General features: G+C 33.7%; 2 protein-coding genes across 2 annotated transcripts in view; one reads left to right on the top strand and one right to left on the bottom strand.

Annotated features, from left to right (window-relative positions):
* The first annotated feature begins 492 nt into the window (after nucleotides 1–492).
* On the top strand, nucleotides 493–21,451 carry LOC115879776 (piwi-like protein Ago3). Its single transcript, XM_030896763.1, has 14 exons — nucleotides 493–807; nucleotides 909–1,061; nucleotides 1,151–1,307; nucleotides 3,472–3,651; nucleotides 3,712–3,962; nucleotides 4,911–5,182; nucleotides 5,271–5,463; nucleotides 5,534–5,638; nucleotides 12,935–13,084; nucleotides 13,144–13,350; nucleotides 16,304–16,605; nucleotides 18,624–18,904; nucleotides 18,959–19,084; nucleotides 20,973–21,451. The coding sequence occupies exons 1-14, from the start codon at nucleotides 682–684 to the stop codon at nucleotides 21,170–21,172; spliced, it is 2,703 nt and encodes a 900-aa protein (XP_030752623.1). The 5' UTR covers nucleotides 493–681; the 3' UTR covers nucleotides 21,173–21,451.
* The window catches only part of LOC115879777 (coenzyme Q-binding protein COQ10 homolog B, mitochondrial), an 18,846-nt gene continuing 14,928 nt past the window's right edge, over nucleotides 21,408–25,325 (bottom strand). Inside the window, exons 2-3 of the mRNA XM_030896764.1 lie at nucleotides 22,008–22,419; nucleotides 21,408–21,947 (exon numbers count right to left, since the gene is read on the bottom strand). Coding sequence (XP_030752624.1) covers nucleotides 21,500–21,947; nucleotides 22,008–22,081 — 522 coding nt within the window. The 5' untranslated portion in view covers nucleotides 22,082–22,419 and the 3' untranslated portion in view covers nucleotides 21,408–21,499. The remainder of the gene's footprint in view (nucleotides 21,948–22,007; nucleotides 22,420–25,325) is intronic.

The following is a 25,325-nucleotide window of genomic DNA, read 5'->3' as shown; positions in this document are numbered from 1 at the left end:
TTTTAACTATAGAGGTAAATTTGTGGGTCGGCATCTGTAAATTGTTTGATAAAAATATTAATCATAAGTTATTAGTTATAAATAAAAAGGAATTATTACAATTTACTTAATTTACATTATGCAATAAATGAATAAGAATAAAATACTTAATACTTATATAGACATGTTATACTTTAAAAAATGATAATAATTAGAAAAATAATATATTTCATTTTAAATAGTTTAAAATCCCCGCCAGAAAATCACATTCTACTTTTCTTCTCATTTAATTTGTTGACCACAGCATCCAAAATTCATAATTTGGGCCATATCGTCCTAGTAGCTTAAAGCCATTAAACCGAAGAGAAGAATACTTATCATATATAAATACTAATATAAAATATATTATCATATATATTATACAGACTGTTACCCTTTCATATATAAATAAAAATATGTAACTGAATTCATCTGTGATATATATTCTTTGTCTGTGCCACATTTGACATTTTTGACAATTAACAGAGCGTCATTTTGTAAATTTTTGTTTTGGTTTGGAATGGAGTACCTTTTAGAAAAATAATTATCTAACAAACAGTTCTGGTTTTGTAATTCCAAGATTACTGTTCGTTATTGATGGAAGAACATTAGGATTTACTTAATACTGGAGGTTTAAGTAAATTTTACATTGTTGATCCTAACATGGAAGAAGGTCGCGTAGCCCCACGAGGTCGCGGAGCTGCAGCTCTAGCGGCTCTACTAAAGCAGAAAAAGGAACAGCAAGTCGGTATCCAATCCCAAGTACCTCCGCAAACATCGAGTATTTCGGTAAGAATACTATGTAACCTTATGCCCTTTTTTATTAATATTTTTTCAAGTATATAGAGCTTTAAAAAGTAAATTTGTATTGTTCTTTTCTTTGTAACAAGACGGAGGAACATGGGGTACCAGAACCTGTTGCACCAGCACCACGAGGGCGAGGTGCTTCTTTATTGGCTAGTTACCAGAAGAAAAAAGAGGAAATGCAACAACATGTTGGTGTCCAACCTGTAACGTCTCAAGGAGAGGCCCCAAAACCGAAGGTATTAATTATTTTTATTATATATTATTTTTTATTATGAATTTGAAAGCACATATCTCAATGTAATTGTGTGATTTATTAAAATTTAAGGGTCGGGCAGCAATGTTAGAGAAGTACTATCAAACTAAACTGGTAGGATCGGCACCTGAAAGTACAAGTAGTCCCAAATCAAAAATTGAAGAAATAACCAAAAAAATTGGAGAGATTACAACTGAAGATGAAGCTTTAGAGACAATGTATTACAGAGGTAATTTACTTTATCTTTTTCAAATATTTTGTATATGTTCTACAGAATATTTTATTAAATAACTATATTTACTTATATGTATGTCATGTCAAGAAAAGCTACAAGCTTTCTTTTATATATCTCCTTTTTGTACTATATAATTACAAATCTAATTTTTATTACTCATAGATATAATTTTTTACTGATAATTTATGTCTATTACAATTTAATTTTATTACTTATCACCAAATATAGAGATAATATAGGATAAAAATACTTTCTTTCATGATACTAGAATAGAATACTATAATTTTATGTTTATTACATAACCACTTAATCTTAGTCTTATTTAATGCACTTCGGAAAATACTTGCTCTTACAGTACATCTTATTGTACTGAATACATTGACTGTACTCTTAAAATCGGCATCCAAAACTAGGCGTTGCCGACTGTATTTTTAGCCAACCATACCAACAGGTATGGTAGGCTATTAAGATCGGCAAAAAAAAAGTTTTTTTAATTTCATTCAAAATGAGTTATTTGGGTCATAAATAACCTGAACACAAAATATTTTCATGGTGTCGGTCCATCTGTAACACGATAACTCAAAAACCGCTAAACCGATTTTAACCAAATTTGGCACAAAAATACTGTGGCACCCGAGAATCTGGCCATTAGTTTTTGGTGGGGGTGGGGGGTTGGTAAGGGGGTATGGGAGGGGGTTAAAATTTAAAAAAATCGTAACTCCAGAATTACAGTAGCTAGCGAAACGCGGTTTTCAATTTAAGATTAGGAATATTATTTGCAACAAAATTTGTAATAACATCAAAGTCAGTCAAAGTCGCAGTTTTTGAGATATTCCGTGTTTCCGTAGTCCGTTTTAGAGAAAATCCGTGTAGAGAACTCCAAACTCCCATCGGACGCGACCCCAGGTGGCGGATAGGGGAAATAACCGTGGACCAAGATTGGAAAAATTCCTTTACTTTGAAACTAAAAGAACTGCCTACCAACTTTTTAACAACATATTTTAGTATGGGCGGTTATATGTGCCTCCCGGCGCCCATTTTTTTTATACAGGGTGCTACAAATTTGAGATACGAGTATTGGTATCTCGGAAACCGTAATAGATATGAAGATGGTTAAATTGGGGCAAAGTTGCGCCTTGGGATGCTCACCTAGATACCATCAAAAAAGTTTTAAAAATTTCAAGGATTGTTGATTTTTTCGGAAAAAAACGATTTTTTTGAAAATGAATTTTATTTTTTCCTGTCGTTGCTTTTTATAAAATCAAAAAACTAATTGCACATCCTCATAGCAACTTTATTAGGGCTATCTGATAGTATTTTTAGATTTTCAAATTAGCTGATAATTTGTGAGATACAGAGGCCAACTTAATTTTTTTAAATACGGACCTGCATTTTTTATTTCAAGTTATGAAAGAACTCAATGATATGTCACACTTAACTTTTTTTTTGTTTTGGAAATTTGAACACAATTTATTTAAACTAATTTCAAGTCCGACTCTATTTTTTTTAATCATCATTTTTCATTTCAATCATAATTTACAAGCCAACTGGACGTCGTTTTTTTTCGATTATACGGTATAATAATGAATCTAGCCAATTCCCTTCACACTTGCTTACGGATTCAATGAATAATGTAATTTTTAATATTCATTTGTGAAATTGTCATTTCCAAACAAGGCGCCGTTTTTTTCGATCATACAGTATATATGTATATACACGTTTAAAATATATGTTATTACATTATTTTTTATTTAATTATACATTATACACACGTTAATAAATAAATAATTGTCTTGATAATCAGTCCACTGCGACTGTTAATAAATTTTGCATTATCGACTTAGATATTCTAATATTATAAAGGTGAGACTATAAAATACAAAATTGTATATGCATTACTCAAAAATGAACGATATATTAGTTTACGTTTTAATAAATATTTTGTACCGTCTAGGTACAAGCTAATTTCTGATGCTACGCCATTGGAGAATTTCGCCTGGTGACAATTTGCCTCACTTTCAGCTGCCGTGTTACCTGTCCCCTCTCTTTCCTTGTCTAAGCTAATGCTCGTACCTCGAATTTGTAGCACCCTGTATATGCTAAGAAATTAAATTACTATAGATATATCTCTACTAATTTGATATTTTATAATATTTAGGTACTACTGGAAAAGAATTACAGCTATCTGTAAATTATATTCAACTGAATATACAAAAAGGTGGAGGAGTTTTTCAGTATGAAGTTGTATTTAGCCCTGAACTAGATGCAAAAAGTCAAAGATATGAGTTAGTTAATAAGATAATGGGAGATCTTAAAACTGTAAAAGTATTTGATGGAGGTAATACATTTGAAAAATATATTTATTGTTTAATATACTTTTCTATCTAACATCTTACAGGTAGCTGTTTGTATCTTCCTCAGAAATTCATTGACACCCAAAAATCTTACGACATGAATCTCACAAATGGTGATCAAGCAGTTACAGTAACTATTATATTTAAGAAACAGAAGCGATTGGGTGACAAGGACTGTTTGCATTTGTATAATGTTTTATTTAAAAGGATCATGTTTGTCCTTTTATACACACGCATTGGAACAAATTATTACAATACAGAACATAAACATATAATTCCGCAACACAAGCTTGAGGTATGTTTTAATTTTATATACCGGGCGTGGTTCCAGTCGATATTATGGACACTAAAAACGTTAAATTTTCCATACAGATGGTAGAAACATTGAATATTAGCACTTTACTACATTATATAGGATGTGGATTGACCTAGTTTAAGCACAAAAATTCAAGAAATTTGTAAGCGTAAAAATTAAGAAAATGCATGTATTTACAATATCCCGAACTAGCAAGCATTGACTTTTTGATTGACAGTTGATCGACGGCCTTTACACGCTATTTGCGACGTTGTCAATATAATTATTTTATATAATTTTCTACTGAAGTGAGGTTATGTTAGATATTCTTTTAGAGGTTTTGTGGTTTTGAATTTTTGGTTAGCTTTTCTTTGTGAAGGGTGTTAAGCTGTGGTTTTTATATTTTAATAATTAACTGTGATTTTGCAAAAATATTATTAGATTGGTTAGGATTTGGGTTGCTTTGGTTAGGTTTTCTATGGTGAGGGGGTTAAGCTGTGTTTTTTATATTTTAATACGAATCTGAGTGCTTTCAATGATTTGATTTTAAACACAGATTTTATAATAATTCATTTGTTTTCACCGTGATGGAAAGGGAGGAGCCGTTCTAGGAGCCGTTCCTCCAGCGACCGGCACGTGAAAAATTGGCGTAAAATAGCGGCAACGTCGCACATGTTAATGTCATCATATGTTTGTACCATCTGTCAAAATTCCTCCGCAGCCATCAAATAGTACCATCATTTTATTTCAATATTTTAAAATTTACTGGATAATCCGCAAATTTTTTTGGCTTAAATTACCTACTAAAACACATACTTTTACAGGACAATTTTTGTTTTTTTAAAATTCTAGTGTCCGTAAAGTCGAACGGATCCCAGGGCGTTTCTTAAATAAGTGCAAAATATTATAATTTATTGATAAATATATAAATTTAATAACTTTTTTCAGGTGTATCCGGGTTTTGTAGTGACCGTTGTTGACCGTGAGTCTGATCTGTTGTTATGTTTAGATACTCAGCACAAAATAATACATAACCAGACGGCATATCAATTACTGGCTGAACTCAAGTGCTCTTCAGACGCTCGAAATTTCAAAGAAAACGCATATAAATCATTCCTGGGCATGTGTGTTATTACGCGATATAATCACAAAACCTATATTATTCATGATATTTTATGGGACGTGACTCCAAAGAGTACTTTTCCAACTCACGATGGACGGTAAGTAGTTTTGGAAGTTTGAAAAAGACTATATCCTCATATATTTGAAATTATTTTATGTTTACTGTTATAAAAATAATTTTTTCAGGGCTATTTCTTACGTTGAGTATTACAAGAATCAATACAAATTAGACATTCTAGATCATCATCAGCCATTACTTTTGCATAGAAAAAGTGTAACTGTAGCAGGTTCATTAGAAAAAGAAGATAGGATGATTTGTCTAGTACCGGAACTTTGTTATTTAACAAATCTAACAGATGCCATGCGAAATGATTTTAAGGTTAGTATCTAGTATTACCAACCCTCAATTTTAACGATGGATAATAAATAAATTTTAATATTTTATATAGTTAATGAAGGATGTGGCATTTTTTACAAGAATTACTCCTCAGCAGCGAAGACTAGCCTTAAGAACGTATATCGATAACGTTCGGAATAGTGAAAGAGCTCAGGAGGTAAGAAAAATATTTTAATAAAAAAATCACACTTATACAGGATTTACCAAAAAAATTTGCTACAAATAGGATTTTCTTGCCGATTTTTTTCAATATTCTATCATCTCATCCCCACTTGCTTATGCAAAGAGGATTATTGTGATCCACCGACATTGGTACTTGTTGCGCGACATACTTCAAAATATAAAGGTGCGTTCTGACCGACTGCGCCGCTCCGCGCAAAACATTTTTTTAACATGTACTTTTGAAGTGTATTTTTTTAGCACGCACAAAAGTATATGTTAAAGAAATGATTTGCGCGGAGCGGAGCAGTTGCAGTGAACGCACCTTAACAAAAGGTAGTTTATTGGCTATATAGTAGTAGTAGTAGTAGTATATATTGGTTTAATGATGCTGAAGAAAATAAAAAATTCTATCTGTTGGGGACTTTTTGGCACACCCTATACGCTTGGTGCATTTTCCGCCGGTGCTGCCACCATCGGAGAATATCGTAAACAACTAGTATATACAAATACACGGGTTTAAATAGCGAGTATACGAAAAATGTATTATTTAATTATTCTAAAAGTGTTAGGAAGTATAATTTGTGAAAATTCTAAAAATAAAAATAAAAAAGTAAATATTTTGAGATCTTCAGAAGGTCTAACTTATATTATAATTTATTATTCCAGTTAAAAAAACTGTTTAGATGTATTCAACTACAGTAGCGAGCATAGTTTTAATCACCGGTTTTGCTAGTGGGGCATAATTGGGGCTATTTCGGATATAACGAAATTTTTTAAAGGTACGTAATTACAATTTTAGAAGATGTTCATAAAACATTTAATCACTAGTTGATTAAAAACATATACCATTAATATTTCAAATTATATTTTATCCTCTTATAGTATATTATATGTCTATTTAATTTTTTGATTATGTAACGAGCACTTTGTTTACTCACTTGTTTCCTGAAACTGCTTGAATCCATTTTTGCTTTTGATCAAATCTATGTGAGAAACAATGAAGCTATAAAATGTTGTTTCGGGAGACTTGAATATCCGTGAAAGTTGAGTTATTGAATGTTATTGCACCTAACAACCCCCTAATTGTGCTTTCCTTTACACGTTAATATTTTTTCGGCAATTTTATTAACATTTGAAATTGTCACAACACAACACCACGCCTAGTTCGAATTCTTTTTCACACATATTATGACAAAACCACGATTTCAATATTATTTTAATGCGATCAACATGACGGCGGCGTGAAATACGTACTGATATTTTATGATTTCTGTCGTTGAAGCGCTGTGGTCGGAATTTGTTGAAATCAGCTGAAATGCACCAAGCCTATAAATAAGTCAAAAATTCTTTGGCGGCACTATACAGGGTGGTTCACCACATACGACACGGAGTATTGTAGCTAAACGATTAGATTTTTGCAAATTGTAAGTTTGGGGTTCGTTGAAGTACTATTAGAGCAACAATTTAAAATTATTTTTACAAGATACAGAGTGTCCCAAAACAAATAAAAAATGTCAAAGTTGTATTTTTTTAAATGGAACCTGGTTCCCTGTATATTATTACATTTTTTGTTTCCACGATTAAAATAAAGGTAAATTTGATTAAGGTTTACCGCATTTTAATCTTACCGTTTTTGAAATATTTAGGTTTTTGTAAAAAAACAGTAATAATTTTAATGCTTCATTTCTCTAGGCGTATTTAAGTTTTTAAAACTAAATATTGTACTAAAGTATTTCAATTTACTAAATTTTGTGTTGCAATAATAAAAATTATACTACCTTATACAGAGTATCTAAAAAGTTATTTTAAATAATTACTAGCTTTAAACGGCAATAACTTGTTAAATTTAAATGGAACACCCTGTATATTTTATGAGAATCAAATGCGCAATTTAATTGTCTATCAAATTATATTATACTATTTTTACCTATCTAAGTTTTCGTAGAAAATGCATTTTCTCATAATTTAGACCTCATTTATCAACATACCCATGGAATATTGACATTTTAGATTATTTTTAAAGATGTAACAAATTTTTAAAGAGTACAAATACCAATATCGTCGATATAGTTCGTTTATTTCATTAAAAAATAAACTTTTTAAATATTTGTTAAAGAGGACCATTTAATATGATTCCAGTATTCAAAGTACATTAATTGGCTGTTTGCGTTGATTAATAATAATAAATTGTTCAAAGTACTGTTACGGATTCCGTGGGTCCACTATTTAAACTCACGATAAAATACTTAACGAATTTATTTGTTTCACTCTGTACACAACTTATACTATTTACAACACAAAATATGCAACTACTATTACTCTAACGGTATTTCGCGGTATTTTCAAACTTCAGACTTAGACTTCAAACTTCAAACTTGTCCAACTGTCAAAGCGCGGGCCTTATATACCCCCTGGCGGTTGTTTCTAGATTTTTCTAAAGAATTCTATAATTTTCTTTACTTTCTGGCGAATGCGCCAGGTTCCTCAATTCCAAATTTTTTAGCAGTATGCAGTTATGCAACCAGTAATACACCTTGACATTGCCCCCTTCTCAAATTTGATCTTCCCGATCAAGGTTTCCTGTCTGGTATCTCTTCAATCGATCCAGATGAACTACTTTCATCTTACTTCTAGGGCTGCGTTGAATCCGGTACACAACATCATTTATCCTCTTGATGACTGTATAAGGACCTTCCCATGCTGGAGTTAACTTTGGGGACCTCCCTTTCTTGCGCTGTGGGTTATATAACCATACCATATCGTCCTGTTGAAATCCCGTAGAATTAGCTCTGAGGTCGTAACGAGCTTTCATCCGGTCACTGGCTAGCGTAATCTTACTTCTTACGGCCTTATGAATTTCCATTAACCTTTCCTTCAGTTCATCCGCGTAGTCCTCTACATTTGTGGTGCCGTCGTCTGGTGATCCGAACACCAAGTCACAAGGCAACCGTAATTCTCGACCAAATAAAATCTTCGATGGTGAAAGTCCGGTGGTGTTGTGAACTGCACTTCTATACGCCATTAGGAACAGCGGTATGTGTTGATCCCAATCTCTTTGATGTTCGGCCACCATTTTCGAGAGGTGTTCTTCAATGGTCTTATTGAATCTTTCGACCATCCCATCAGACTGCGGATGTAAAGCTGTTGTCCTAGTCTTGTGAATACCAAGCAGATCACACATCTTCTGGAACAGTCTTGACTCGAAGTTCCTTCCTTGGTCAGTGTGAAGCTCTAAGGGAATTCCAAATCTACTGAAGACATTATTGACCAATACTTCAGCTACAGTCGATGCTTCTTGGTTTGGAATGGCAAAAACTTCTGGCCATTTACTGAAATAATCCATCGCTACTAAAACGTACTTGTTGCCCTTGTGCGTTTCAGGGAATGGGCCTGCAATGTCAACAGCGATTCTTTCGAATGGCAGTCCAACGTTATATTGTTTCATTTTTCCCCTAGAGCGAGTGCTTGGTCCTTGGCTGGCTGCACAAGTTTTACATTGTCGACACCATTTCTTGACATCTTCGCAATAATCCACCCAGTAAAAGCGATCTCTCAGCTTGCTCAAGGTCTTGTTTACCCCAAGATGGGCTCCAGTTTTACCACCATGAATTTCTTCCAATACCTGGGTAACTTTCTTCCTTGGTACCAGTAACTGAGTTGTTACTGTCCTGTCATCCTCACTTTCCCACGTGCGCTTTAACAATCCATTCTCAATATCCAGTGAATTCCACTGAGCCCAGAGAGCTTTGAAAACGAGCCCTCTGTCCGCAATATCCTGCCACGGTGGTCTCTCGCCGTTACCTTCCTTGAGCTGTAGTATTGCTCCGATGTCTGGATCTTCCACTTGGTCTTTCCTCAATTGTATCTTCGTCCATTGTTCGTCAGTTCTCAGTTTAAAATTCTTTACTCTGATAGTGCTTTCGCGATGTTGCATTTTCTTGCCCAAGGTAGCTCGTCGTCGATCCGGTTCGTTGTCGATAATTTGTACCCGTCCTACACGGCACCCAACGGTTTTCTCCAGTTTCCCGAACACAGTTTTCTTGGTATCACCAGGTATCATCACAATTTTCGATGATCTTTCTTCCATATTTCCTGGCCTCTTCTCTTTAGATACAGAAAATTCCTCATTTCCGATTTTCAGGATGTTTCTATGGTGATCAAACGAAAAACCATGTTGACTGATCACATCCATACCCATGATAAAATCATCTTCAATGTCTGCCACTAAGACGCTATGCTGGAACTTCAAATTTCCTAACTTCAGTTCGACGATAGCCTCTCCCCGTACAACGGCCATTTCCCCCGTAACTGTACGTAAACACACTCTTCTTCTCAGAGGCATCAGCTTCAATCCTTGCACTGAGTTAGCCCGCACCAACGATACCATAGCGCCAGTGTCCACTGTCATTCGGATTCCCTTTCCATTGACTTTCCCGTCGATCACCAAACTGTCAGCGGTTCTTCCTAGATTTCAAATGGAAAAAATCCTGGGGGCTCTGTTCTCCCCAGTCAATACTCGCCCCTTAGTATTGACTGATTTTAGTTTTCCTGGTGCCTACGTTCTCTGGATGGTGAACGGGATCGCATTTGAACGCGGCAATCTCGTTTGATGTGGCCACTCCTGCCACATCTATAACACCTTATGTCCTGGGATCTTCTATGGTTCTCTGTCTGGGTGTTGTTGCTACTCTTGTTCACTAGTAACTCACATAGTTTACTAAACATCTCCTCCAAACGTATGTGAGAACTTCCGGGCTGTTCCTCGACCGTTACCGATCTTATCTTCGGTCTAGGGATGGCGCTAAAAGCAGCTTCAATTTCTAGCGCCCTGACCAGTGCTTCGCTGCTGGTAGAAAAACGGGATATTTGCAGCGCCCTCTGCAGTTCGTTGACCCTCAGTCCGCTGATAAAGCACTGAGCAGCGAGTTCCTCCCTAAATCCTTCCGGTGCTTCAGGATACGCTAGGTGTACCAGCCGACGTAAGTCTGCTTCAAATTCCTGCAGACTCTCTCCGGACCTCTGCATGCGTGTCTTGATCTGGGCCTGGTAAAGTTGACGTCGATGTTGGTCGCCATATCTTCTGTCCAGTACAGCGACCAAAGTTTGGTATTCCTGCTGTTGGGCTGCAGGAATAGTTTGCAACAGTTCCAGGGCAGGGCCACGCAGCGCGATGACAAGTGCTGCTGCTTTCTCTTGGTCAGTCCATCCATTGGCAGCAGCCGCTGCTTCAAACTGGCGTTGGTACATCGTCCAGGTGGTTTGTCCATCGTAGGTCGGGGCCTTGAGGTTCGCAGTTCCATGAACGCCAGGTGTCCTTACTTGTACATTGGTCTTCTGTAGGTCCATCTATAATTTTTCCATTTTCTGCTGAAGGCGTTCCTCCAGATCTTCTACGGCTTCTTGGAAGTGATTCTGCTGTTCCTGGCAACGTACTTCCAACATTGCTTGTTGCTTTTTTTCCATGTCCCCGAAGCTTTTCCGAAGTCGAATTTCCTGATTTTCTAATATTTTCTGAAGCCGGTCTTGTTCTTCTTGTTTGTCGTGCTGTCGTTGAAATTTAAAATCTTCGAAAATTTTCTCAAGCCGGTCCTGTTCTTCTTGTTTATCATGCTGTCGTTGAGCTTTCAAATCTTCGAGAATTTTCTCAAGCCGGTCCTGTTCTTCTTGTTTGTCTTGTTGTCGTTGAATTTTTAAATCTTCGAAAATTTTGTCTTGATTTTCTAGAATTTTCAGTAGGCGATCCTGTTCTTCTGATTTTTTCTCTTCTCATATTCTCCATAAAACCTTCTAATAACTTGCTTACTTCCTCCATTTTCTTCGCTTGCTCCCTTGTACCAACCATAAAAATACTCTAATCCGGTCTAAAAATCTTCCAATCCACTTAATTTCTTCTTAAAATCCTCTTGAATCGCACTTCCGACACCAATTGTTACGGATTCCGTGGGTCCACTATTTAAACTCACGATAAAATACTTAACGAATTTATTTGTTTCACTCTGTACACAACTTATACTATTTACAACACAACTTATGCAACTACTATTACTCTAATGGTATTTCGCGGTATTTTCAAACTTCAGACTTAGACTTCAAACTTCAAACTTGTCCAACTGTCAAAGCGCGGGCCTTATATACCCCCTGGCGGTTGTTTCTAGATTTTTCTAAAGAATTCTATAATTTTCTTTACTTTCTGGCGAATGCGCCAGGTTCCTCAATGCACTTTGCGATTTTTTAGCAGTATGCAGTTATGCAACCAGTAATACACCTTGACAGCACTAAAAAACTGAATTTTGTATGTGTTTTATACCGTGTGGTAAAAATCAACATCTTAAAAATTTCATTTCATTTTCTGACGAATATAATTATTTATAACAACAGAGACGTTCATTTTACGCACATTTATTTAGAATAATTCATTAACTAACACAAGTATGTAATTAATTAATATTTGAGCGGAAATAATGGTGGTATATTAAGTTAATGATACACTCTTTTATAAAGATTTAAATAGTTATCTTTTTGTATACAAATGGGCTAGTAATATCGTTTTTAGCACCTGTATCTTTTATACATTGGTTGCTTTAAAAACAATCTAAAATGTCAATATTTCATGGCTATATTGATAAAGTAGGTCTAAATTATAATAAAATGCATTTTCTACGAAAACTTGAAGGGATAGGTAAAAAATGGCAAAATTCAATTTGATAGACAATTAAATTGTGCATCTGATTCTCCTAAAATATACAGGGTGTGCCATTTAAATTAAACAAGTTATTGCCGTTTAAAGCTAGAGATTATTTAAAATAAATTTTCAGACACTCTGTATGAGGTAATATTATTTTTATTATTACAACACAATAACTGATCAATAAATACACTTAATAACTTAATATAAACGTAAAAACTTTGATACCCTTGAAGAAATAAAGCTTTAAAATTTTTACTGCAATTTCACAAAATTGAAAATATTTCAAAAACGGTAAGATTTAAGTGTGGTAAACCTTAATCAAATTTACCTTTATTTTAATAGTAGAAACTAAAAATGTAATAATATACAGGGTGTTCCATTTAAAAAAATACAACTTTGATATTTTTTATCTATTTGGGACACTCTATATCTTGTGAAAATATTTTTAAATTGTAGCTCTAATAGTCCTTCAACGAACCCAAAACTTTGACCCAACACTTGAACCCAAAACAATTTGCAAAAATCTAATCGTTTAGCTACAATACTCCGTGTCGTATGTGGTGAACAACCCTGTATATTAAAAATATGATTAAATCTTTTCAGCTGTTGTCACAATGGGGTTTATCGTTAGCCGCCGAAAACCTGGGTTTAACTGGAAGGCAGCTGGAGACAGAGACAATTATTTATGGTAATCAAATTACCAAGTCCGCCGGTCCCAGTGCCGATTGGAACAGAGACCTTGGAAATAATCCCGTAATTGGCTTTTATATTCTGTTGAATCGTGTTTATTCATTTATAGATATATTTTTAAGGTTCTTATGCCAGTTGACATACGGAATTGGGTCGTATTTTATACGCACCAAGATACGCAGTGCGCTCGGGAGTACGCAAACCATATGCAAAGATTGTCAAGATCGATGGGCTGCCATATTGCCGAACCTCGATTGGAAAAATTGCCTAACGATCAGACCCAGACATATATTACCTTTGTTAAAGATCGACTCGATAAGGATGTTCAGGTAATTGTTACATAAAAAAATCAAAATAATATTCTTGGCCACTAAAAAGTTCGTTGCACATACTGTATTCCGGAAACTTCGGCGGCATATTCTGCAGATAAAAATAAGTAAAAAAGTTCTTATAAATGTATGTCCTAAAATGCGTTTCGAAGATACAGGGTGTAGAAGTGTCATTTTTATTTCGAATTTTTCCAAATAATTTCTGAAGTAACGTCAATATATGGATGAAAATTGGTACCTGGGAGTTTTTTGACATAAGAAATTTGATTTTGATGTCAGTATGACTCCTACTTGTTGAGTGCGCCACCTACATATTTTTTAACTGGTTTGAAGAGTAATAACTTTTCGTCCGTACCTGTATAAAACTACTGAGTAAAAAAATACACATTTACGATGTTTTTTACGTAAAATAGGTCTCTTGGTAAAAATCGGTACGAGTAATGGTTCTCGAGATATTTGGAATAGAAATTATCAATACCTGTCATCATTGACATAAATCAAACGTGTTGACTAGATAGTTATTAGACTGAAATAATAAATTTAAAATGTTTTTGTACCAAAAATTCAACAGGGCCTGTTTTATCATCATTTGTTCGCAGAAAAATTTATGATTTATTTAAAAAAAAATCCTAAAATTTATTATTTCGGTCAAATAAAAAAAACTTCTACACCCTGTATCTCTAAAGCCGCGTCCAAGCTACTCGAACAAAATGTTCGCGAAGATATATAATTAAACAGATACTAAGTGAAAATTGTGAGATAGGTAGATTTATAAATAATAAAGCCAACAAGTACAGCTAGCCTAGGCCTATTAAGGAGCGCCCAGCGCCGAACGGCTAGCTTGTACGCCAGAGCGTGCGTCTGCCTATGCTGGAGCGCGCGCGTTCTTTTTCCGACGGGTGTCGGTAAATCAAAATGAGCGAACGGCGTGCATTTCGGCGGACATTGTACCGGACACTTGTTCTATAGAAGGGTCTCATTTAATTTCGGGCGTCCGGCTGTGATTTTTATTTTTTATCGAGTATTCGACAATGGGGGACGCAGTTATTGACTGGGATCGTGAACATTTACAACTAATTTGTTTACACAAAGAAAAGATTTTATAATTTTAATTTTATTGTGGGTTGAGTGTGAAAAGCTAAGTAGCTAGACTTCGTCCATGTAATTTCATTTTTGTTAATAAAGACCTTTATGGTTATTTTTATTAAAAACCGGAATTATTATGGGATTGTGAAACTAAAAATTACTACTTAATAGGAAGTTTGACACCGGAAATGAAATTTTACCATTACCCTTTTAGAAATAAATATACCGGGTGTTCCTGAAAAGTGGTTCACTTCTATAATTTTTTTAATTTTTTAGCTAAAAAACGAGATTTGGTATGTTAGTATAGGACATAAATCAGGATTGATCGACGTTTTCATTTATTTTCGGTCACTACCTATTTCACCGAAAATGACAACAACTTTTGATTTAAATGGTACCCTCGGTATTTTTTTACCGTATATGATAGAAAATGACATTCTAAATAGAATGATATATTATATGTCAACTTTTGACATTTTCAATTTAAAAATGGCCATAAATAAACGTAACGACAATTTTACTCCAAATACGTATGTGGTACCAAATATATGTAATAATATGTATGTGGTACCCCAAATTATTCGTAAAAAATGCTTTTTTCAAATATGCTGAGCCAGCCTCGTACCATTTGAAAAATTTGAGTTATCATTAAAAATACGATTTGGGTATCTTTTAAGCGGCCATGAAAGGATACGAAAAAAAATTACACAATCAGATATATGTTTCCAAAGTTCTTTGATTACAAATTAATAGTTTTAACTCAGTCTTGGTACTCTAGATTGAAATTTAAAATGCTATTTTTATTTAATTGGAATTGTCTAAAATTGACGTATGGTGTCATTCTATTCAGAATGTCATTTTCTATCAAATAAAGTAAAAAAGTACTTAGGATACAATCTAAAAATACAAAGTTGTAGTCATTTCCGGTGAAACAGGAAGCGACCGAAGGTAATTGAATACGTCAATCAAACCCGCGATTTATGTCATACAACAAACCAAATTTCGTTGTATTATCTGAAAAAATAAAAAAGTGAGCCCCTTTTGAGAAACACCTGTTAGAATCGGCTGAAAATGAATACAGGTCTTAAAAATACACTATAACGAATAATCTACCAAAGGACCCCTGTGACCCTCCGCCTGCTAAATATTGATTCTTTAACGACAAGAGTTCTTAAACTGTTTACCGGTTAATTTAATTAATAAAATGCTTGCACTCGAAATCCGGGCACTCGAAAAAACAGCGAGTACCTAAACGCATCCTAGATCTATAGAACAAACTGGTTGTCGCATTGTTCCCCGCACCTCAGTCCTCGGGACCGATGCGATGGGCTGTGCCGTCGTTTACGACCTGCCGCTACGAGTATATAGTGTGAATTATATATGTTCGAGTAGCTAGGACGCGGCTTAAACCTAAGCATTTCAGGACATACATTTATGCGAACTTTTTTACTTATTTTTATCTGCAGAATATGCTGCCGAAGTTTCCAGAATACAGTTCGGACCACCCTGTATATTTGTGTATATATTAACACGAATTGTTTCTATTTTTTTATGAAAATATTTTGGAAACTATTGTATCTAATCATAAACAACTTTAAACAATGTTACTTTTATTTTTGATGAAAAATACACTAAAAAAGAAAAATCAGTGCTTCCGTTTGAAAATGGAGTTTTAATAGTTCTGTTAAACTAATAGTTCTTTTAACGTAATATTTGTGACATATTTATAAGCATCCTGTAGAATATTCAAAAACAGCTAAATTAGATATGACACTATAAACGAAATGTGGTAAGACTTTCATGTAAATTCACAAATCATAAAGTATGTCGCGGGTTTTTATATTAATATTGTGTTAATTATTTTTAGGTCGCCGTTTTTATATGTCCTTCGATGAGAACTGACCGATATTCCGTAATAAAAAAACTGTGTTGTGCCCAGTTTCCTGTAGCGTCCCAAGTGATTAACGCGAGAACGTTATCGAAACCAGATAAGGTCCGATCGATCATTTTGAAAATAGCGCTACAGATCAATTGCAAGTTAGGAGGGAGCTTGTGGACGCTCAGATTTCCTTTTAAAGGGTGGATGATATGCGGAATCGACGTATACCACGGTGCGCAAAATAAATCAGTTTGCGGATTTGTTAGTAATCTGAATGAAAATTTTACCAAGTAAGTTTTTTTCACTACTAACGCAGTAAATACCTATACGTCGTACAAAATAAAGACCGTTGCATGTCATCGAGCACGTGCGTTGATTGTAGACAGCATTGTTGCCAGATTGTAATCGGAAGAGAAATATTTTTGGAAAATTTTCTATATCTAAGATCTATTAAAAATTCTAAAATAAACTTTAAATTGTTAACAGTTTTAAATAGTTTCAAGCAGCGCTGAAAAAAAAATATTTTTAAACAAAACATGTTTTTTTATTGTTTAAAACAATTTTTTATGGTTTTAAAGAACATTGTAAATACAAAGTCGAAAATATGTTTACAACACTTTTATACTCTGTTTTAAACCATATCATGTTGAGTAATGATAAAGCCAAAGGACTAAACTTAATTTGATTTTAGAAACCTTAATGGTGCTCCTCCAAGTAGTAGTACAGAATTAATAGTTTATTTAGACAATATTAAGTTGAGCTGATTACTCTGTTTTTTATTCCTTTTGTATTATAGTTGTTGTTTTTTTATTTTGAAAGAGTTTTTCTCATTTTTTATTGAAATAAACACTTACACACCAAACCTATTTAATACTCTGTTATAAACAAATATTTAAAACAAGTAATGGTGTCTTAAAAACATCGTTTTAAACATTTTGTTTAATTAATAACAGTCTGGGTTTCGGGCAATTCAAAATATTATCTATTATAAAGAGTGGTAAATGATTATAAAATATATAGGCAACTTTTTGAAATATTCCAAGGATTAATAAATATTTTCCATAGAAGATTAGTAGATTTTGTTTCTCAAAATAAAAAAAACTCACTTCACTGGTCTACTTTAAAATACTTTATTATAATATAATACCGTTTATTGCCGTTATTGTCCCTTTCTTTCTCAAAATATTGTATCAGAGATGACACTAATTCTTGGCACCGACTATTTAACTGCTTAGGCATTTTTCAAAGAAAAAACTAACAACTACTACACAAAATATTCTGAAAACAACAGTTTTCGATCGATAGATAAAGGTTTTAAAAGATTCAATACACACGAGACACAACTCTCAACTAACGTTCAGAAAATTCTGGCAAATGTCAAATAAACGTGGCACCGCTGCAACCACTTCCTCGCCGTTGCCAACACAATATCGAGTGGGAGATTTAAAACTCATTGAAAACGTTCCACAAGGGCCATATTTGTGTAGTGGTAGCACTGCACACATTTATTAGCTTAATCGATAGCCCGCAACGGTTTTTATTTTGTACGACGTATACTTTTGATATACTTTTATCAAACAGTGTTTGATTTCAGTTATTGGTTACATAGAAGGGTGTTCCAAAATAAAAAAAATCTTATGGTGTTGAAAAGTTGAAAGTACATTTCAAACCAAAAATTTTGGCGCCTTTCATAAAATAAATTTGTTATAAAAGATAGCCAAAACTGATTTATTTGATTTGATATATGTAACCTTTATAATTTATACATCAAAAAAAAATAACAAGTTAGGTTAACAGAATTGAAGTTTTTAAGAAATTTTACAGTAAAAATTATATAAATATGGAGTATTATATATATTTTTTGTAGTTTTATTGGAAAATATTTGAAATTTTCGATTGGTGTTATTTTTGGTCTTTGAGACGGTTGATCTTAGGGACTTTGACCTTCACACGTTTTTTGTAGAGCGTGAAATTTCCTATAAATCTTCTCGCGAGGATGTTGCGGAAACAAACCATTCCGAAATTATTAAAATTCAAAAATAAAAATAATAATTTTCCGTGTTATTTAAATGGCAAAACACCAAATAAATTGAGGCAAACCTTAATATTAATATTAGGGGATGTTTCTACTAGGCGCCAAAATGTTTGTTTTTAAATGTACATTTCTTTTTTTTTTCATCTTTTCATCACCATAAGAATTTTTTTTTATATTTTGAAACACTCTTATTACATAGTTTCTCTTTCCTACAAAAGATTTTAAAAAATCTTATTTTTTTGGATTCCTTAATATTAATGTATTTTATTATAGGTGGTTTTCCGCTGCCCTATTTCAGTCTAAAGAATTAGGAGATTTCTATCAAATGGCCTTTACTAAAGCTTTGGAAGAATATAAAGCTCATTCTGGTTCTTACCCTGGCAAAGTTATCATTATTAGAGATGGTGTGGGCGATGGACAATTAGACCATTGCAAAGAACACGAACTCAAGCAGTTTCAAAATGTGCTAAAAGCATTTCAATTCGAAACCAACATTTGCTTCGTTATTGTACAGAAACGGATTAGTACGCGTATATTTCATTCAGTCAGAAATGGTAAGTTACACATTCATAGAGTCCTTATATAAAATTAACAATAAAAAATCTTAGGCCAAGTAGAAAATCCACCGCCTGGAACAGTAGTAGATCATACAATTACCAGCAAATATTTGTACGATTTCTTCTTGATTTCTCAGAACGTTAGACAAGCTACAGTGAATCCTACGCATTATATCGGTAAGTCATATTTTGGGTGTACTTTTATTGGAATATACCGGGTGTTGCATCGTCGAGCGGGACATAGGAAATCCCATGTAAATTTTAATGGGGTCAATTATTAGCTTCCCTAATTATTCTTGAGAATAATTCTATTTAGGTTTATTGAAGAGCACTAAAACCCACATTCAAAAGAAAAACCTTAGATATTTTTGATTAGTCCGTTTACGAGTTATCGCCGATTTCTTTTTAAATATTTCTCCTTTCTTATGGCCCTGTATTTACTTAGGAGCACCAGTCAAGGTAAAAGATAACTATCAAATGAAGTTGTCATTTCAGAAATTTATCTATTTAGTGCTTTATTATTATTATTAAAAACTCATACCTACATGGAAAATATTAGCCATGAATTACACTACCGAAGAAAAAGTATTGATGATTAAATGGTATTATCAAGGAAATAGTTATCAAAAGGTGTCGAACATGTTTGCTGGATAGACCGATACCTCGAAAATCTACAACCGCAAGGAATATCCAGAGATTTGAGACCAAAGGTACCCTAATAAATAACTGCAGATGTGAAGCAAGGCAGGAACAAAGAGAAGATGCAAGAAATGATACCGACTTGGAAGTTTTATTGTGCGTGGAAGAGAACGATGGAAAGATCAGCACAAGGAAACTTGAGGATGAAATAGGAATAGATCACACTACAGCGTTTCGAATTTTGAAACGACATAAATACTATTCCTTCAAATATGAAAAGCACCAAGAGCTACGAGATGGGGACGAAATACGGCGGCAGGCGTTTTGTTTTGATATGATGGAAAGAGCAAACTCGGATAGGGAATTTTTAAAAAACATGTTTCACTGACGAATGCACGTTTACCGTAAATAATGAACCCAATGTTCAAAATTATCGATATTGGAACAAAGAAAACTAACACAGGTTTAGAAAGTAAATGTTTGGGCAGGGATATTCGGACACAATATTATCGGGCCATTATTTCTTACGCGAAATTTAAATGCAGAATATTATTTGGAACTACTGGAAAATCATATTTTACCTGCTTTACATGATGCCGCTAGAGAAAATCAGGAAGTTTGGTACCAAATGGATGGCTGGTTTGATTTAACGGAAACGTTATGGCCCTAAATCATACAGTAAATTGGCCAGCAAGGTCTCCTGATATTTCGCCAAATGATTTCTTTCTCTGGGGCCATTTAAAAAACAGGATATACAAGGATAAAAAATACCCAAATCTAGACGAGTTAAAAATGCTATTTCTGCCGAATGCAATAGAATTTCAGTTTACCAACTAGGGAATGTAAGAAGAGAATTTTATGATCGCCTGGGTTATTGTCTAGCAGTCGATGCAGGAATATTTGAACATCTTCTTAAATCCTAAAGTTCTAACAATTTAATAGTACCTAAATTAATAAGTTATTGAATATTGTAATAATACTATAATTAACCTTGTAATTGATTACTTTATTTTACTTTAATTCATATTAATTTGTATTTATAAATACATCTTTTAAGATTTCCGATGTAGGGATGAGTTTTCAATAATAATAAAGCACTAAATAGGTAAATTTCTGAAATGACAACTTTATTTGACAGTTATCTTTTACCTTGACTGGTGCTCATAAGTAAATACAGGACCATAAAAAAGGAGAAATATTTAAAAAGAAATCGGCGATAACTCGCAAACGAGCTAATCAAAAATATCTAAAGTTATTCTTCTGAATGTGGGTTTTAGTGCTCTTCAATAAACCTAAATAGAATTATTCTCTACAATAATTAGGGAAGCCAATAATTGACCCCATTAAAATTTACATGGGATTTCCTATGTCTCGTCCGACGATGCAACACCCGGTAGAGATATTTATATATATTTTCAATTTTTAGTTCTCCATGATTCTTGTAACATTAAACCCGACCATATACAAAGGCTGTGCTACAAACTTTGCCACTTGTACTACAATTGGCCGGGAACCATAAAGGTGCCTGCACCTTGCCAATATGCACACAAGTTAGCTGCTATGGTAGGACAGTTTGTAAAATGCCAGCCGTCACCTGAATTAGCTACCAAGTTATGGTATTTGTAAATTTGTTGGCATTTATACTATGTATTATTTTGTTTTTGTCTGGAGAATATTTTTTTTCTAATTCTTTACTTATCGATAATTTGACTTACTGTTCTATACTTTACTACTTAAGTATGTTTGTTAATTCTTTATATGTCTTTAATAGATCTAAAACTGTTGTAGTTTTATGCAAATTATTTTTAATTTCAAAGACGTTGGTTTTTAGAATTTTCTAAATTTTTAAGTAAGACTAGTGTAATATTTGTTATGTAAAATATATTTTTCTATCTATATTGAAAACAATTTTCATTTATCATTAGTTACAAACACATCAAAGACAAGTATCTATCACAGCTTATTTAATTGGTGAGTAGGAATTGATTCTTTACCATAACGATTCCTCGCCTCGTTAATAAAAGCTATTTCCATTTCTTTCACAACTTTATCGAAGAAAATTGTTGCTAACTGTGAATGCAAAAGAGAACGAAATTCAAATTTTACATAAAAATCTATAACACATGTTTTTGGGTTGCTTCTAAGTCCTGGAGCAAATTTCCATTTTGTTTCTAAATAATTAAATAATCTTCCATCGTAGCACTGTGCTTTAACAAGCTTTGGTTCCACCAGCGTTACTTTTGAGGTGTAATTTTCGGTAACAGGTGGAAATCCAATTTCTAAATTGGCCTTGAGAATGTTGTCATTATGATCTAGTATTGTAGATTTTATGCAGAAAGGTAAAAATGCTTTATAATTTTTTATATCCGCTACAACATTGTACATTTGTTGTTCTGAAAATCTACAACAGTGATAATTTAGTACCTTCTATAAATACTAAAAGAATAATATATTGTATTACCCAATAAGCTTTCTCGCCTTATATTGTTTAACTTTGGTAATAATGTTATTGATGTGAAAATGCATGATTTTCATATGATTTTTAAAACATTAGTTTAAGATTTTAAATTAAAATACAATATACTGAACACTTCTTCTTCTTCTTCTTCTGTGGAAAGGATCAGTGACTCTGGAAACATCCAATTCCCGATCCAATCCATATATGGCCACTTGCCCTTACAGCATTCAGCCAGCACTACACTTTGTTTGAATATTTATTCCACTCGCGATAAAATCTGTTATCCTCTGGTATCTCTCTTCCTGCTCGTTACTGCTAGAATGAAGGAATATAAAATGTGGGCTAGGAATGTACTGTGGCGTGTCCAGTAACTGTGTGGAAGGATTGCGCCAGGAAGTAAATGTATGATAGGAACCTGAAATTGTTTTATTATATTAATTCATCTTTGGTTTTCTTTCCTTGATATTCCTATTATTCCATCTACCAAGCAGAAAATAGAAAGAAAGCGAAAAAAAAAAAAAAGAAAAACGTGCACCGCTAGAAACCGTACCTAGCTTCATCACCCACAAAATCAAAGCAAAGCATCCAGCAGACTACAATTGAGTACCCCAGAATGAGAAGTCGGTAAAAACCATTTTTTACCAAAAGCGGTTTTTGCCTGATTTCCTTTCATATACACCCAATACAACTCTTAGATCGAGAACTAGACATAACCGCTTAATAGTTTTGCCAAAGGATGGCGCAAATATATATCCGATTCGGCAATTGAGAATGAAAATTAGGTATATCCGGTTTTTACCCAACTGTCATTCTCATATTTTCGTTTATTTACGTTTGACGTTTAATTATGGCGGACAGAGAGAGTGATCCCGAGATAATGAGCGACGATTTAGATAATAGTGATAGTGTTGAAAGTGATACCGAGAGTGATGAAATTATTGAAGAGAACAAAACAAGGAAGAGAAAAAAAATAAAAGTCTCTGGAAAAGTGTTCAGAGGAAACGTAACCTCAAAGCGGACTGGCATACATTTCCACAACCGGAAGAAATGTCCCTGCAAGGCAGGGTTATGAATGTAGCTGCAAAAATCAATGCACAAGTAAAATATCATTCGAAGAAAAAACAAGCATTCTTAGCAAATTCAACGATTTGGCTGTTAAAAATGTGCAAGATTCTTACCTATTTAGCCTAATAACTGTGAAGTCTGTTGCAAGGTAGGTAGATACTTAGGTATTTAATGTTTAAACTATTTAATATGAATAAAATAAATAGGAAAAAAAAACAAAACAAAACAAGGGAAATTTCCAATTTTTTTTCAGAAGACGACCAGACATTATGAGAAAGCGGCTACGTGAAAAAGGTAATTCGAATGCAAATAATGCTGTGTCCGATGCCGATTTGATTGAAGCATCAAAACGAAACTCATCTTTTCATTACAAGGTAAGAACTTTTAGGAGGTATTGGCCGGCCGATTGTACTATGTTATTAACATAGTTTTTTATGTCGTAGGTAGGTTGTATTAGCATCAGGACGCGAACAAATTGTTTGCAAAAAAGCTTTCGCGGGACTTCATGGCATCAAGTTTGGTAGAATTGATCGAATAGGGCTAGCAAAGAAAAATAATTCCACTCCTCCGATTGACAAAAGAGGTTTATCAGAAGGATCTAGGGCACTAAAAAAATCAGAAGACCAAATCCGACAAATTACGTCACATATAAATTCGTTTCCCGTTCGCATCTCTCACTACACCAGAAATAAATCCGAAAGAAAATATCTGTCGCCCGAATTGAGTGTCATGAAAATGCACCAGCTGTATGTTGAAAGGTATGAACCTGAAAAATATATTCAATGGAAAGCTGATAAGAGCACAAAGTTTGAAATAAACTATGAATTTTACCTTCACATATTCAACAGTAAATTGAATCTTTCGTTTGGAAAACCTAAAATGGATGTCTGCAATACATGTGACAAATTCAAAAATCAAATAGATGTGGCGGAAAATCCTGAAGAAAAATCTAGATTAAATCGAGAGCACTCTCTACATCTAGCTAAAGCGCAAAAATTTTATGACGATCTGAATCAGTTAAGTAAAAAAGCTAAAACGGACGAAACAGTGGATGTTATCAGCTTCGACAACCAGCAAAACTTGCCAGTACCAGTACTACCGATAGGTGACATTTTTTATAAAAGGCAGCTATGGGTTTTCAACCAATGTTTTTATTCGGCAAAAACGGGTAATTCCCATATGTACATGTACAATGAAGTCGAAGGGAAAAAAAGGCGCGAATGAGACAGTATCTTTTTTAAAACATTATGTTGACAGTGTTATTAATCCTTCTGTTAAGACGCTGTACATCTTCACGGATAACTGTGTTGGACAGAACAAGAACATGGTTGTTGTTCAGATGTTATCTGCTTTGGTCGCAACTGGAAGGTTTAATATAATATACCACCGATTTCCTGAAAGAGGTCATTCATTCCTTCCTTGTGATCGTAAATTTGCCCTTGAAAAAGAAAAACGCAAGGTTACATACCTTTACTTGCCGGAAGAATGGTACTCAAAAGTAGCAAGAACATCACAGACTTTTTTAGTTGTCAATATTCTTCCAAAAATGATTCGGGACTTTCGTTCATATTTTCAACCTTTTTTTAAAAAAACCATAAAAAACTTTACAATCACAAAATACAAAACTTTTAAATATGAGGAAAAAAAAATCACAGTTTCTGCATGTCACAACATTGATACTCTAAATCGAACATTCATTGCCTTCAAACCAAACGCAGATTTAATTGCGTTAAAGGAATGGACTGTACCCCAGCTCTACATTACGAAACTTCCAGTAAATCCAAAAAAACTTCAAAACCTAAGAGAACTCCTAGACTTCATTCCTCTAGCATATCACGGATTTTATGTTTCTTTGGAAACTCAAGACGGGGGAGAGCAACAGCAGGGGGAAAGTGAAACCGAGGCATCCGACAGCAGTGATGAATGAACAGGAAAAAATTAAAAGTTGTATTTTTGTATGTTTTGCGAATGAAGAATGAAAACTAGATATATCCATTTTTTCTTTTTTCATTTTTTCCTGAAAAAATAAAATTTTATACAGTCTGACCACTAAGAACGTTTCAGAACAATTACCAATCAATTCTTAAATAAAAATAATTTAGCAGATCAAATAATGAGCAGTTCAATAATTTTTTTGCTCTCCTGTAAAATTATATTTTTGGTTTTTAGCGAGTTATCATTCTCATATACTCAATTATTCAACTAAACTAATTTACACTAGGTTTGTCAAGAATACAGATCAATAGTCTTATAATA

This window comes from Sitophilus oryzae, unplaced genomic scaffold, assembly GCF_002938485.1.
Source record: "Sitophilus oryzae breed Bouriz unplaced genomic scaffold, Soryzae_2.0 scaffold_1586_pilon_pilon, whole genome shotgun sequence".
Lineage (NCBI taxonomy): Eukaryota > Metazoa > Arthropoda > Insecta > Coleoptera > Curculionidae > Sitophilus > Sitophilus oryzae.
This window is presented reverse-complemented; position numbering and strand designations above follow the sequence as displayed.

What these genes read in the sequence shown, in the direction of transcription:
- LOC115879776 (XM_030896763.1), top strand. Translation starts at nt 682, where the DNA reads ATGGAAGAAGGTCGCGTAGCCCCACGAGGTCGCGGAGCTGCAGCTCTA. An exon ending in CTGAATGAAAATTTTACCAA is followed by an intron (nt 16,606 to 18,623) that starts GTAAGTTTTTTT and finishes ATTTTATTATAG; the next exon opens with GTGGTTTTCCGCTGCCCTAT. An exon ending in GAATCCTACGCATTATATCG is followed by an intron (nt 19,085 to 20,972) that starts GTAAGTCATATT and finishes TTCAATTTTTAG; the next exon opens with TTCTCCATGATTCTTGTAAC.